The 13,120-nt window shown below is 63.3% G+C and overlaps 1 protein-coding gene across 1 annotated transcript; it reads left to right on the top strand.

Annotated features, from left to right (window-relative positions):
• The first annotated feature begins 574 nt into the window (after nucleotides 1-574).
• Nucleotides 575-12,169, top strand: ELFN2 (extracellular leucine rich repeat and fibronectin type III domain containing 2). Its single transcript, XM_081822410.1, has one exon. It carries the CDS (start codon nucleotides 4,729-4,731, stop codon nucleotides 7,189-7,191), a length of 2,463 nt encoding a protein of 820 aa, XP_081678536.1. The 5' UTR covers nucleotides 575-4,728; the 3' UTR covers nucleotides 7,192-12,169.
• The last annotated feature ends 951 nt before the right edge of the window (nucleotides 12,170-13,120 follow it).

Raw genomic sequence — 13,120 nt, 5'->3', positions numbered from 1 at the left:
CAGTGTCCCCACGGGAGCCTCCTGCCCTGTACGGTGTATTTGTCTCCACTATGGCCTGGGGTGTCAGGGGAGCCCCGAGAGATAGCTAGGTGGCACTCACCATGCCCTGCAGGTGGAGAAACAGGTTCAGAGCTGGCCAGCCCTGTGTCTCGCCTTCCCTGCTGACCATGGCTCCCCCAACTCCTGCCCAGCCGCCTCAGCCGCAGACCTCACCCTGTGCCGGACAATATGCTATGCATCTGAGCAGTGTCCCGGGTTAGCTGAGGGGGGGCAGTGAGCTCCCAGGAGGCATGCGAGGTTGGCAGATTGAGACCCTCCATTGCCACCCTGGGCCTGAGCCTGACCTGCCACCGGCGGCATGTGACCCTCCCCGGGTCCTGGCATCCGCTTCCCCTCCGGGAAAGGCTAGGACTGGGTTGAGCAAGGGCCCCTCGTCCTTCCAGCTCTGAAGCTCTTGGATTCGGATTCCATGGAGGCACCCCGAGCCTCGTGGCACCTGGAGGAGAAGGGCGTAGAAACCAGCTGGATCAACCAGTGGCTTCCTCGGCGGGGGGGTGTTGCTGAGGCCCAGAGAAGGGGGTGGAATTTGTTGAGAGTGACTCACATTCTGTGGCTCCGGACTGAGACCCCACCTGAGCTGTGCCTCTCAGACCTGGCAGGGCTTGCTGACCCTCCTTCCTCCTCACCATCCGAGGGTGTCCCCATGACAGGAGACATCGGTAGCCAGCTAGACTGGGGGCCCACCCCAAGATCCCTCTGCGGTACGCTGCACCCCCCAACTTTGCCACGTTCCTTTTCTGTGCTGGCAGGAGAGAGGGGGGCCTGCCCTTGCTCGGGCCAGAGGTCATTCGTTCCTGCCACACCTGTGTGCCCCCGGGTGGGGGGGGTGCAGGCACAGTGCGTGGGTGGGGGAGGGGAGGCTGGGCCAGGCTCCCCCAGGTTTAACACCCCTGGCACAGGACGGCAAAGGCCTCTGCTTCTGGCTGCTTGCCCCTCCCTCCGAGCTGGTCGCCCGCTGCATTTCGGCCCCGGCTGGGTGGGCAGCAGGCTCCGTGCCCTCCATTGTCTCCCTGAGCTTCTCTGCGGATCGGTTCCTGTCTCAGATGCTCGCTCTCCATTCATCTCCATCCTCTGTCTCTCCCCGCTTGGCTGTCTCCATATTTTGCTTTCCCGTCCTGCTCAGTCCTGGCCTCCTGTTTGCAGCTCCCTCACTCCTTCCTTTCCCTCTGCCATCTCTCCCCCCACCGGCCCCAGGAGTGGGGGGTAGGGCCCTGCTCCCCCTGCTAGCATGTGTGCTGGGGGATCACCATGACCATGTGGACCCCCAGCTCCAGGTATGAGCCAGCAGCCCTCCCCCACACCTTGAGTGGGTGTGCAGCCGGGCGGGGGGCCAAGTGCTGCTCTCAGCACCTTCTTCCCCTTGCTGTCCCCCTTCCCTGGCTGCGTCAGGCCTCGAGGGGTGGTGGGCAGGCGGCCCAGGGACCGGGACCAAGTGGCTGACGCACACACAGGAAGGGGTGATGGGGAGCCTCCTCCCCTTTGGTCTGAGTCATGGGAGGGGTGGGAGGGTGAGGGGGGCTGGGCCCTGGCCCAGGCCATCCTGGAGACCAAGAGGAGCAGGAGAGGGGGCAACGGGCAGGGTCACCTTGAGGGCTCAGCTGCACAGAGCTCAGAGTAGCTGGGGTGGGGGCTTCTGTCTCCCCTGGACTGTTTGGGGAGGAAAGAGGTGGGATAGGACTAGCCCCGGTCCCTAAGCCTGGAACCCTTCTCCTAGTCCCCTCCCCCCCGCCCCCCTCGCGCCCACCCCCCCACCCCCGCCGCCCCGGCCTCTTTACATCCCCTCAGCATGGCCTTGGATTTCCAGAGGCTCCAGCCAGGTCAGCTTTGTCCTGCACCCCCTGAGCCTGGCTGGGGGTGCTGGCTTGAACAACTCAGATCTGAAGATAGGGGGTGGGGAACGGCGGTGGGGGGGCACTCTGTATGGCTAAAGTTGCGCATGTGCACACATACATGTGCGTGGGGAACACACATGGGCTGAAACATGTGGACGCATAAGCAGGTATTTGCCCATGTCCCCAAGATGCCCCTACCCGCCCCGCTTCCCACTCGCCACACGCAAGTGAGTTCACCTTCACCCAAGAGCGCTCCCGTTGGGGGCTCCGTGTGCACGCGTCCTGGGTGCTTGCCTGGGGGCGTGTGTGCACACACGGCCGCCTGCACGTCCGTCTACTTGCGTGCGTCTGCTTGCACGCCCCTATGCTGGCGTTCTGAGCCAGCACGCACCTGCACGTGCACCTGCATACAAATGCCGTCCCCAGACGTTCCCAGCCGGAGGGGTGGGGTGCAGACAGAGGGCTCTCCGACGGGGCGAGCTTGGCCACTCAGCCTCCTCCAGTACAACCTTGTGGCCTGTGGCAGGGGAGGAAACTGAGGCCCTAAGGAGCCAGCAGCCATGCCAGATGGGAGCGTCCCTGCCTGACTGCTTTGTGCCCCCCTCATCGCTCCCCCCACCCCCTCAATCCCTGTCCCGCCCCTCAGCCCAGACCAGCCCTGCAGGGGACTGGGAGGTGTGAGTCTGCCTCTCCTGGAGGTCCTGATCATCACAGCTTCTGTCGCTGTGTCCGCCTTTACTCCGAGAGGTCATCGAATGCCCTGTTCACCTGCCACCTCCTCAACAGAAACTGCTGCCTGGACTTCTTTGGGGCTGTTTCCCTCCCTGCTTCCCTTTCCTCTGTTCAGCCCTCTGGGGCTCAGGGCTGTAAATTGCTTTTGCTTTAACAGCAAAGGTTTAATACTTTTTTTTTTTTCTTCTCAACGCACTCTCCTGGAGTTTCCCAGGAGGAGGAGCATGAGGTAGAGGTGGCTCTTGTGAACAGTCTCTGGCTTTCTTTGTCCAAGGGTGCATTTCTCTGACCCAGTCTTCGTACCCCTGGCCACTGCCCGGGGCGAGGGGAGGGCGCACTGGGCTCTTCCTGCAAATTAAGAGAGCCTTGCATGGGCGCTGGAGCTTGCTGCCTGGCTTGCTGGGTGATTGGGGCAGGTCTCCCCTGGTCCGGGGCTCAGTCCCCACCTGGAAGGTGAGGGTCTGCTGGCTGTGAGCCCTGTGCCACCAACACTGCTCTTCTGCATCTCGGGCGTGGGCAGCGTGGCTCACCGTACTTCTTCCCCACCAGACGGCCGGGCAGGGACCTGGTCCCCACTTACCATATGGCAGCACACGCAGAGATGGTTCACTCCCTCTGGCTAATTGGGCTGCATGGAAGGGGCTCCAGGCCTCCTGACTCCTGGGGCCTGGGAGCCTTGATCCTGGCCCAGGCTGTGCTGTGTGACTAGGGGCAAGTCCCTGCCCCCCTCTGGACCTCTGACTCTCCAGCCACAGAGGGGATGCGGGGCTTCGGCCACACTCTTTGGGATGCCACCGGCTTTTCCACCTGCCTGAGGCCTGGACTACAGGATCGAGGCCCTCTAATGGAAAGCACTTTGGGGAAGTGATATTGGGGGGGGTGTGTCTGGCTTCCCAGACTCGCCCTCTCTCCCGTGGCTCTGCTCCCGCTTGTAGAAGGAGTTCTCCCCATGCCCTCTCCCTGTGGGAGACCCCCGGCTTGGGGGGCTCACAGCCTTGCTGCTCTGCTCCCCCTCCCCCATGGAAGCTGAGACAAGGGAATTATTTTTGGAACAAGAGCGGTTACACAACAAATGAATTATTTATCTTTGGGCACGGAGGGGAGGAGGCATTTTGCTGGGCTTCTTAATTCTTTTCCTGGATTGGAAGGTGCCTGCCTCACTACACGGTCATGTGTATACGGGCCCGTTTGTCCAACATAAGACTGTCCGTGGGCACGCTGCGGTGTTCCGGCTCATGGGAGGGCATGTGGGTCTTTGTGCCGGCAGGTGGACGAGTGTGGACAGGAGTGCTGGGGAGTGTGTGTGTGTGTTGTGTGCGTGCACGCACGCGCACCCGACCTGTCACTGTCCAGTCTCCCTTCTCTGCCCACCGTCCTCAGATTCTGTCCCCCTGTCCCTACTCCTTGTTTCTTCTGTCTCCTTCCTTCCAGACCTCTTGGCCCCCTCCTCCCTCTCGCCACCCACCAGCCTCCCTTCTTTTACGTAACAGGGACCCCAGCGTGCTGCGGGCACCAAGGACCCCCAGTGGGAGGGGGTAGAGAGGGGACAGGGGCCCGTGCTGGAGCTTTAGTGGGGCTGCTCTGAGCTTTCACTGATCTGTCGCCCCCTCTCGGTGCTGCCTTTCAGGAGCCAGGTGACAGATGGGTCTCTTCCTTCCTGCCCCATCTCTCGCGCTCCCTCCTCAGAGCTTCACTCTCCAGCCTCCCGTGGGAATCGTCTGAAGTTCTGAGCCCAGAACCGGAGGAGGAAGAGGAGGAGGAGGAGGAGGAGGAGGAGGAGGGAGAGGAAGTTGAGTCTCGAGAGCCTGTGCACCTTCCCAGAAACAGGCGGTGGGGGTGTGTCCCGGTGTGTGTCCCGGTCCCGGTGGCCCACGCCTGCTGCTAGCGCCCCGGAGGACCCCCCACCCCACCCCGCAGTTGGCACCGGCCGTGTCTGCTTCTCCCGGGGCCCCTGTGCCGGGGGTCGCCCCCAAGATGGTGGCGGCCCCAGGGAGGACTGTGCCGCCAGCCCCAGCCTCCCGCTGCTAGGTGCCCCCCACGCCCCGGCCCCCCTGCCCCCCCAAGCCCGGCCTTCCCCGGCGGGGGGGGGGCCGCGGCCGGCGCCATGCTGCGCCTGGGGCTGTGTGCTGCCGCCCTCCTGTGCGTGTGCCGGCCGGGCGCTGTGCGCGCCGACTGCTGGCTCATCGAGGGCGACAAGGGGTACGTGTGGCTGGCCATCTGCAGCCAGAACCAGCCCCCCTACGAGACCATCCCGCAGCACATCAACAGCACCGTGCACGACCTGCGGCTCAACGAGAACAAGCTCAAGGCCGTGCTCTACTCCTCGCTCAACCGCTTCGGGAACCTCACCGACCTCAACCTCACCAAGAACGAGATCTCTTACATCGAGGACGGCGCCTTCCTGGGCCAGTCGAGCCTGCAGGTCCTGCAGCTGGGCTACAACAAGCTCAGCAACCTGACCGAGGGCATGCTGCGCGGCATGGGCCGCCTGCAGTTCCTCTTCGTGCAGCACAACCTCATCGAGGTGGTGACGCCCGCCGCCTTCTCCGAGTGCCCGAGCCTCATCAGCATCGACCTGTCCTCCAACCGCCTCAGCCGCCTGGATGGCGCCACCTTCGCCAGCCTGGCCAGCCTCATGGTGTGCGAGCTGGCCGGCAACCCCTTCAACTGTGAGTGCGACCTCTTCGGCTTCCTGGCCTGGCTGGTGGTCTTCAACAACGTCACCAAGAACTACGACCGCCTGCAGTGCGAGTCCCCGCGCGAGTTCGCCGGCTACCCGCTGCTGGTGCCCCGGCCCTATCACAGCCTCAATGCCATCACCGTGCTCCAGGCCAAGTGCCGCAACGGCTCGCTGCCCGCCCGGCCCGCCAGCCACCCCACGCCCTACTCCACCGACGCCCAGCGGGAGCCCGACGAGAACTCGGGCTTCAACCCCGACGAGATCCTCTCGGTGGAGCCGCCGGCCTCGTCCACCACGGATGCGTCGGCGGGGCCCGCCATCAAGCTGCACCACGTCACCTTCACCTCGGCCACCCTGGTGGTCATCATCCCGCACCCCTACAGCAAGATGTACGTCCTGGTCCAGTACAACAACAGCTACTTCTCCGACGTCATGACGCTCAAGAACAAGAAGGAGATCGTCACGCTGGACAAGCTGCGGGCGCACACCGAGTACACCTTCTGTGTGACCTCGCTGCGCAACAGCCGCCGCTTCAACCACACCTGCCTGACCTTCACCACGCGGGACCCCGTCCCGGGCGACCTGGCGCCCAGCACCTCCACCACCACCCACTACATCATGACCATCCTGGGCTGCCTCTTCGGCATGGTCGTCGTGCTGGGCGCCGTCTACTACTGCCTGCGTAAGCGGCGTGTGCAGGAGGAGAAGCAGAAGTCGGTCAAGGTCAAGAAAACCATCCTGGAGATGCGCTATGGGGCAGACGTAGATGCCGGCTCTGTGGTCCACGCCGCCCAGAAGCTGGGCGAACCCCCCGTGCTGCCCGTGTCCTGCATGTCCTCCATCCCCTCCATGATCGGGGAGAAGCTGCCCACATCCAAGGGCCTGGAGGCCGGGCTGGACACACCCAAGGTGGCCACCAAGGGCAACTATATCGAGGTGCGCACGGGCACGGGCGGGGACGGCCTGGCCCGGCCCGAGGATGACCTCCCGGACCTGGAGAATGGCCAGGGCTCGGCCGCTGAGATCTCCACCATCGCCAAGGAGGTGGACAAGGTCAACCAGATCATTAACAATTGCATCGACGCCCTCAAGCTGGACTCGGCCTCATTCCTGGGGGGCGGTGGCGGCGGCGGGGACCCCGAGCTGGCCTTCGAGTGCCAGTCCCTCCCCGCGGCCGCCGCCGCCTCCTCGGCCGCCGCCCCCGGGGCGCTGGAGCGCCCCAGCTTCCTCTCACCCCCCTACAAGGAGAGCTCCCACCACCCCCTCCAGCGCCAGCTGAGCGCCGACGCCGCCGTGGCCCGCAAGACCTGCAGCGTGTCCTCCAGCGGCTCCATCAAGAGCGCCAAGGTCTTCAGCCTGGACGTGCCCGACCACCCGGCTGCCGCGGGGCTGGCCAAGGGCGACTCCAAGTACATCGAGAAGGGCAGCCCCCTCAACAGCCCGCTGGACCGGCTGCCCCTGGTGCCGGCGGGCGGCGGCGGGGGCGGCGGCGGGGGCGGCGGCGTGCACCACCTGGAGGTGAAGCCCGCCTACCCCTGCAGCGAGCACCGACACAGCTTCCCAGCCCTGTACTACGAGGAGGGCGCCGACAGCCTGAGCCAGCGCGTGTCCTTCCTCAAGCCGCTGACCCGCTCCAAGCGGGACTCCACCTACTCGCAGCTCTCGCCCAGACACTACTACTCAGGTTACTCCTCCAGCCCTGAGTACTCATCCGAGAGCACGCACAAGATCTGGGAGCGCTTCCGGCCCTACAAGAAGCACCACCGGGAGGAGGTGTACATGGCTGCCGGCCACGCCCTGCGCAAGAAGGTCCAGTTCGCCAAGGACGAGGACCTGCACGACATCCTCGATTACTGGAAGGGGGTCTCGGCCCAGCAGAAGCTGTGACCCTCTCCTTCCCGGTGAGGCCGGAGGGGGAGGGCTGGGGGCACCCCCGGGGAAGGGCCCGGCGGCCGGGCAGGGGGAGGGCGCGGCGCTGGGGGGCCGCGGCCGAGGAGTGGACGCACACGCACACCCGCACGCACGCACCCATGCACACACCTGACCACCACCTGACTGTGAACAGCCACCACCCGACAACAACGGACAGGAAAACAAAGACACGTTCTCCTTAAAGTTTACACACTGATACCGAAACCAGTCGTCTTTACTGTGCTGCCCAGGGACTCTGCTGGGGTGTGCGGGGCTGGGGGGCGGGGCGCAGGCCAGGAAGCCAGAAGGGGGTGTGGGGTCTGGGGCTCTGGGACTAGGCGGAGGAGTCTGGGGGCAGAGAGAGGGTCCTCCCCACCCCCTACTCTGGGGACAGGTCACTTGGAGATTTAGCACCAGGCAGATATTGGGCCTCATTTCCTTTCTTTTATGGCTGGGGAAACGGAGGCCCAGAGAAAGGAGGTGATCACCCCAGGGCCACGTGGCAGGTTAGGCAGTTTCCCAACTTCCCAGCCCAGTGCTATCCCCCACCCTTCGCCCGCCACCCCCTTCCAGAGCTGTGGTCTCCTGGGGCTGAGGGACTTGAGAAATCAGGCAGGTGCTTTTCCTTTCTAGAAAGCCCCACGGCCACGCCCCCGAGCGTGGAGCTGTGATTCATCACGCTGGGGGTCCTTCGCCCCCCCGGCCCCCCCAACGCCAGCACCCAGGAGAGACGGGAGGTCTTGCTTGCAAGAAAGGAGCAGAGGCACGGGGCCATTCCACCAGCCCCCTTCAAGTGTCTTCCAAGTAGCCTGGGAGCTGCTTCTGGGGTCTGAGGAGAGAGCAGGTGGGCCTGCTCCCACCGCCTCTCAGGTGCAGGCCCCCTTGCCCCAGCCCCCTAGCCTCTCTGGGCCTCTAGGACCCCTCCTCATCCCAGAGGGCAGCAGTGAACTGTGATGCCTGGGAGCAGTGGGGAGGCAGGGTATAAGGGGGGGGGTCTTCCTGCCTGGGCCCCCCACATCCTGGTCTCCCACCTTCCTGACCCCCATCATGGGATCTCGGGGCAGCATCTCGGCCTGCCCAGGGGGAGGAGGGCTTTCCCAGGCTTACTCACCCACCACCTCTTGGCTGCCCCTCCTTGCCCCACCCCCTGGCCAGAGGGGCTCCCATGTTTCCATGGAGATGGCCGCTTCCCCCCTTGCTGACCCCCACCCAACATCGAACAAAGCACAAATAGTGAGCACCATCCCCCTGCTGGGGTGGGGGGGAAGCAGGCAGGTTCGTAGGGCCCCTCCCTCTCCCTGGCCAGCTTCTGTCGCCATGGCAACCCAGGGCCTGGCAGTTGGGACTGTTGGGCTCCTGGGGTTTCTCTCTCAGTGTGGGCGGCAGAGGGTGGTAAGGGAGGGCAGGCCCAGGCGGCCGCAGCCTTTTTCAACAGCTAGGGGCTTTCAGGGTCGAGTCTGTGGGGGGGCGGGGCACGCAAATCTGGGGTCCTGAGACTGTGGGGGCTTGAACACACTGTCAGGGTGCTGGGGGGCCCTTCACCTTTGATTAGGACGTGGGCCAGTGGGGGATGGGGACGCCTATAGCCTTGCCCATCTGCCAACGTGCTCCTTGGCTCCCCACCCACCTCAGGATGGGGAGGAGCCCGCTCAGCTCCCCCCACACCCCTGCCGGAGACCCCCAGCCTCTGGCCTGTCACCCCGTTGGGTTTCTTGAGATTTGGGGAGTGTGGCTGGGGGGTGAGGGTGGGCACTGGGGTGGGACTAAGACCTGTACTGTGTGGGGGGGTTGCTGACCAGGAAAGCTAGTGCCATCTCCTGGGTTGGTGGGTGGTCTAGCGACCTTCCTTCCCGGGGTACAGATTGGGAGAGGACTGCTGGGGGGTGCTAGGGCTCAACTGAGCACCTCTCTTACACCCACTTGGGGGACAGACCAAACCCAGGGCTCATTTTGGGGGTGACATTTGCAAAGAAAGGACTGTTCTTCTGGGGAGTAGAGAGGAGGGGGCCAGCATGGATATGCAGAGCAGACCTCCCTCAACTCCCGAAACCTGCCCCCCCAACCCCTCCTCACACCAGATTGGCAAAACTGAGAACAGCAAGCAGGCAAAGCCAGTGGTGTGAGAAAGCAGATTCCTGTTATATTTGCATGACGATTTTACTGTATTTTTCTGAGCAAACATCTGTCGTGTATGTGCCAGTTTGTCCAGACTCCCAGGCCCCCCTCCCCGCCGCCCCCTCTTGCCCACATTCCCTCTGTTGTGATCTGACAAGCAGCTCTTGAAACCTGGGGAGGGGCCAGCTCTGCAAAAGACCCCAAACAAGTGCCACTGAGACGCAGCCCCTGCCCCACACCTGTCTCCTGTCTCTCTGAACGTTGGACCCACAAATGCCGCCTCGCCCCGTGGGCCCCCGGTTTCGTGCCCTCGCCCTTTCCCCTCCTCCCTGCCAGGGAACGGTAGCGCCAGGGAAGGGAGCGTGGGGGGACCTCTTTGTCCCACTCGCTGTCATTTTTCAGATGAAGACGTTGGGGACCCCCGAAGAAGGAAGGGGGCTGGGTGACTTGGCTACCAGGTTGGGGGGGCAGTCACACTGCTGAATCCGGGGGGCTAAGGGCTCAGGGCTTCGTGGGTGGCTTTCTGGGGAGACTTGGGGTCCTGAGGGAGGAACCCATGGAAGGAGCCGGGGCCGGGGTTGGCCTGGTCTTACGGGAGACGACACTTCCCACAGGGAGGGTTCTCGGCAGCGGGAGCCCCCCACCCTTGCCATTCCCCCATCATTCCTGGTTGAAGATGACCTATAAAAGCCTCAGACCATCTTACTTCGGGGGCTTTAAGGATAGGTCTCCGTCTTAACAGCGAGGGTCTTGCCGCTCCAGGAGGGAAACGACCTTCCCAACCTAGATCACACCAATCTTTGAGGCAGAATAGGATCTAGCTCGGGCCTCTGGCCTCCTGGCCAGGCTGGGTCTTCAGCTGCCCGGCCAGGCCCCTTGATCTGGGAGAGGGGCCAGTGCGCTGCAGGCCACCTTGGAGGTTTTCCTGCATCTGTGTCCTGTGTCCTATTCAGGACCATTCTTCCCCGGCAGGGAGCAAAATACTCACGAAAGACGAACGAACATTTATGTCATGGAGTCCGGCCGGCTGAGGGCCCCGTGGTTGTAATGGCCTTGAGCACGGTGGGCCTGGGCTACGGCCTGGGCAGACGGGGAGGGCAGGCAGCCAGGAGAGAAGGGAAGGGGGGTGACGTGGGAAGGGGGGGCAAGCCGGCTGGAGGAGATGTGGGTGCCATACCCTGGAGGCCTCCTTGCCTTGCGTCATGCCTGGGCTTTGCTGTCCCTGTCACAGAATCTCCAGAGGAAATTCCTGGGTGCCTGTCACTGGAGAGTGGCACCAGGAGGGGCTACTCTCCTCACCTGGAGGGCTAGCCCTGCTAACCCCCTGTTGGAGCTAATGGCCTTCCGGAAGTGAAACGTGGAGGTCTGGAGGGAAAAAAAAACCAAACCCAAAACAAAACCTTAGTCTGGTGTGGATACATCCTCAGGGGTCCCGGGGCCTGCCCCTGCCTGCTGGAGGCCCCTTGCCACCACACCCTTCTTAGGCTGCCTGGGTCCAGGCTGGGCAGGGGAGTAGCGGGTAGGGCTGTCTGCGGGGCGGTGGGAGTGGAGAGACCCACTTGGGAAGAAGAGTAGGCCTGCGTAGCCCCAGAGACCAGGGAGGCAGGGGAGAGTCTGGGCTTGGCCGAGGGTCTGTTTAAGGTTTTCCACTGAATGTCGGTCACTGTCCCCACTCTCGGAAAGTTAACAGAGGGGAAACAGAAGTTCAGGAAAGGGAAGGAAAGAGATCTTCTAGGGTCTTGAAACCAGTTAGGGACAGACTGAGTCCAAGAAGGGGGCCAGGCATGGGGGACAAGAGTAACACGCCCCAGCTTGTAAGGGGCCTACATGCAGAGAAGGGGCAGCCACAAAGGGACAGAAGGACGCTGTGCAGAGAATTAAAACAGGGTGATGGAGGGGGGAGGGACAAGCTCGGAGGACTAACCACGAGGGCCAGACTAGAGGGAGAGGGTGACGGGTGGGTGGCTGGATGTCCCCAGGAATCTCCTCAGGTGGCCCCACTCTGCGGCCCCCACCCCGTCCGAGGCAGCCTCCCCTTCAGCAGCATCCCACCCCATTCCTGGCTGAGCGGGGCTCTTTCTGGGTGGAAGCACTGGCAGGGAGGGCGACCCCCAGGGGCTTAGAGGGGCAGGGCTGACATGGGGCTTGCCTGATCCCAGTGCTTTCTCCTCCCCACCGAGACTTCGGCTCCGCAGCGCCCTCTGCCCTCCGGCCCGGGAGGTGCCATGCTCCCTGTCCATCCTGACCCTGTGTCCTCGCACCTTTAAGACAGAACCAGTATTTACACTTTTTGCCTCTCCTGCCTGCCTCAAAGGCCTCATTAAAGGTCCCTCAGTGCTGCTGAGCAGAGGGAGGGGAAGGGGGTGTCGAATGGGGTGGGTGGGAGGCTCTGGGCGTCCTCTTGCTTCCCTTGCCCCTCACCAAACAAGCACAGGGCTGGACAGGGACAGGGGTCCATCCTCGCTGCCTCCTTCCCCCCCCCTCCCTTCCGCCCTTCCTTCCCCCCCACCGCTCCCTCCACAAGAGCCGCCAGCCCCATGGGCCCTGCGGCTTGGCACCTGGTTTGGGTACTGCAGAGCTGGTCGCCCGGCCCTGGGCTGTGAACCTGTGAACCCTAGCTGTGTGTGGACCTTTTCCTTCCTTGGGGGGCCCAAAACCTGTCCTTTTCTTCTTTTAGGGGGGTAACTTCATTTATTTTTCTCTTCCCTATATCTGCCTCTCCCTCCTCCCGATTTCCTGTTTTAAACTGAATGGCACGAAATTGTTTTCCTCAACTCGAAGATTCCTGTATGGAGAGAATCAATTTCTATATTTGCAATAAATTTCTTATTTAAAACAATGGGGCCAAGGTCTGTGTTGAATGTCGTCCCCTCCCCCTCCCCCCCGCCAAGTGGGAGTCCGGGCACCTCCAGTTTCCCTTTCTCACCAGAGCCCCACACGCAGGGTTGAGGAATGGGGCTCCCTGGATGGGCAGTCACCACCCACGGTGTCTGCCGGAGGGCAGGGGCCAGCAGGAGACGAGAGGGTCACGGTCCCCCCACACCCCACAAGCTGGCAGGCTGGGGGCCTGATGGCGTCTCTTCCTGAAAACCCGGGAGGCCCTCCACCAGCTGCCCGTGTTCCCCTCCGGGTACCCTGGCCTCCATCGTCCCTGCACTCGGTCAGACCTGAGGAGACGGACAGGGTGTGGGCATTATAAGTCTCGGCTGATGCCCAGGGATTATGTCCCCTAGCCAGTGGCCAAGGACCCCGATTTCCCACAGGCCGCTTCTAATTGCTCTGTGCCCTTGGAGAGGGGTGAAGTGGGGCCCAGCGGGTCTCCTCTGGGCTACTGTCAGGCCAACTTCCCGGCAGCCTGCTGAGTCCCACTGGGTCTCTAGACAGGTCTGCTGCCTTTTTCTCCACAGTTACGAACCACCCCAGCTCCTTCTCCGGGATCAAGAGATGCGGTTTGTCTCTCTGGTCAGGCACGGGGGTCGGGTCTTCATCCAGGGAAACCCTTGCTCAGGTGGGGCCTGGGGGCCACCTACAAGCCCCAGCCTCCTTGTCTCCCCAGGCCGCCCTTTGCTCGGACCCCTGCCCTTCAACTGTGGCAAACCCCTCCTCAGGGCGGCCCCTGGATTCAGCCTGGATGGCTGTGGGGTCCTTCGAGTGGCCTCCCTGGCACCGAGCTGCTCTCCCGAAGAGTGATGTCACACTGTGCCATTTGGCAGCCCTGGCCCTTGGGTCTGTTGTGATCCCTTTCACCTCCCTGAGAGCTGGTGTGGACTGGGGGGGGGGGGCGGTCCTT

This window comes from Leptonychotes weddellii, chromosome 5 (assembly GCF_054177405.1).
Source record: "Leptonychotes weddellii isolate Sample4059 chromosome 5, ASM5417740v2, whole genome shotgun sequence".
Taxonomy (NCBI): domain Eukaryota; kingdom Metazoa; phylum Chordata; class Mammalia; order Carnivora; family Phocidae; genus Leptonychotes; species Leptonychotes weddellii.
This window is presented reverse-complemented; position numbering and strand designations above follow the sequence as displayed.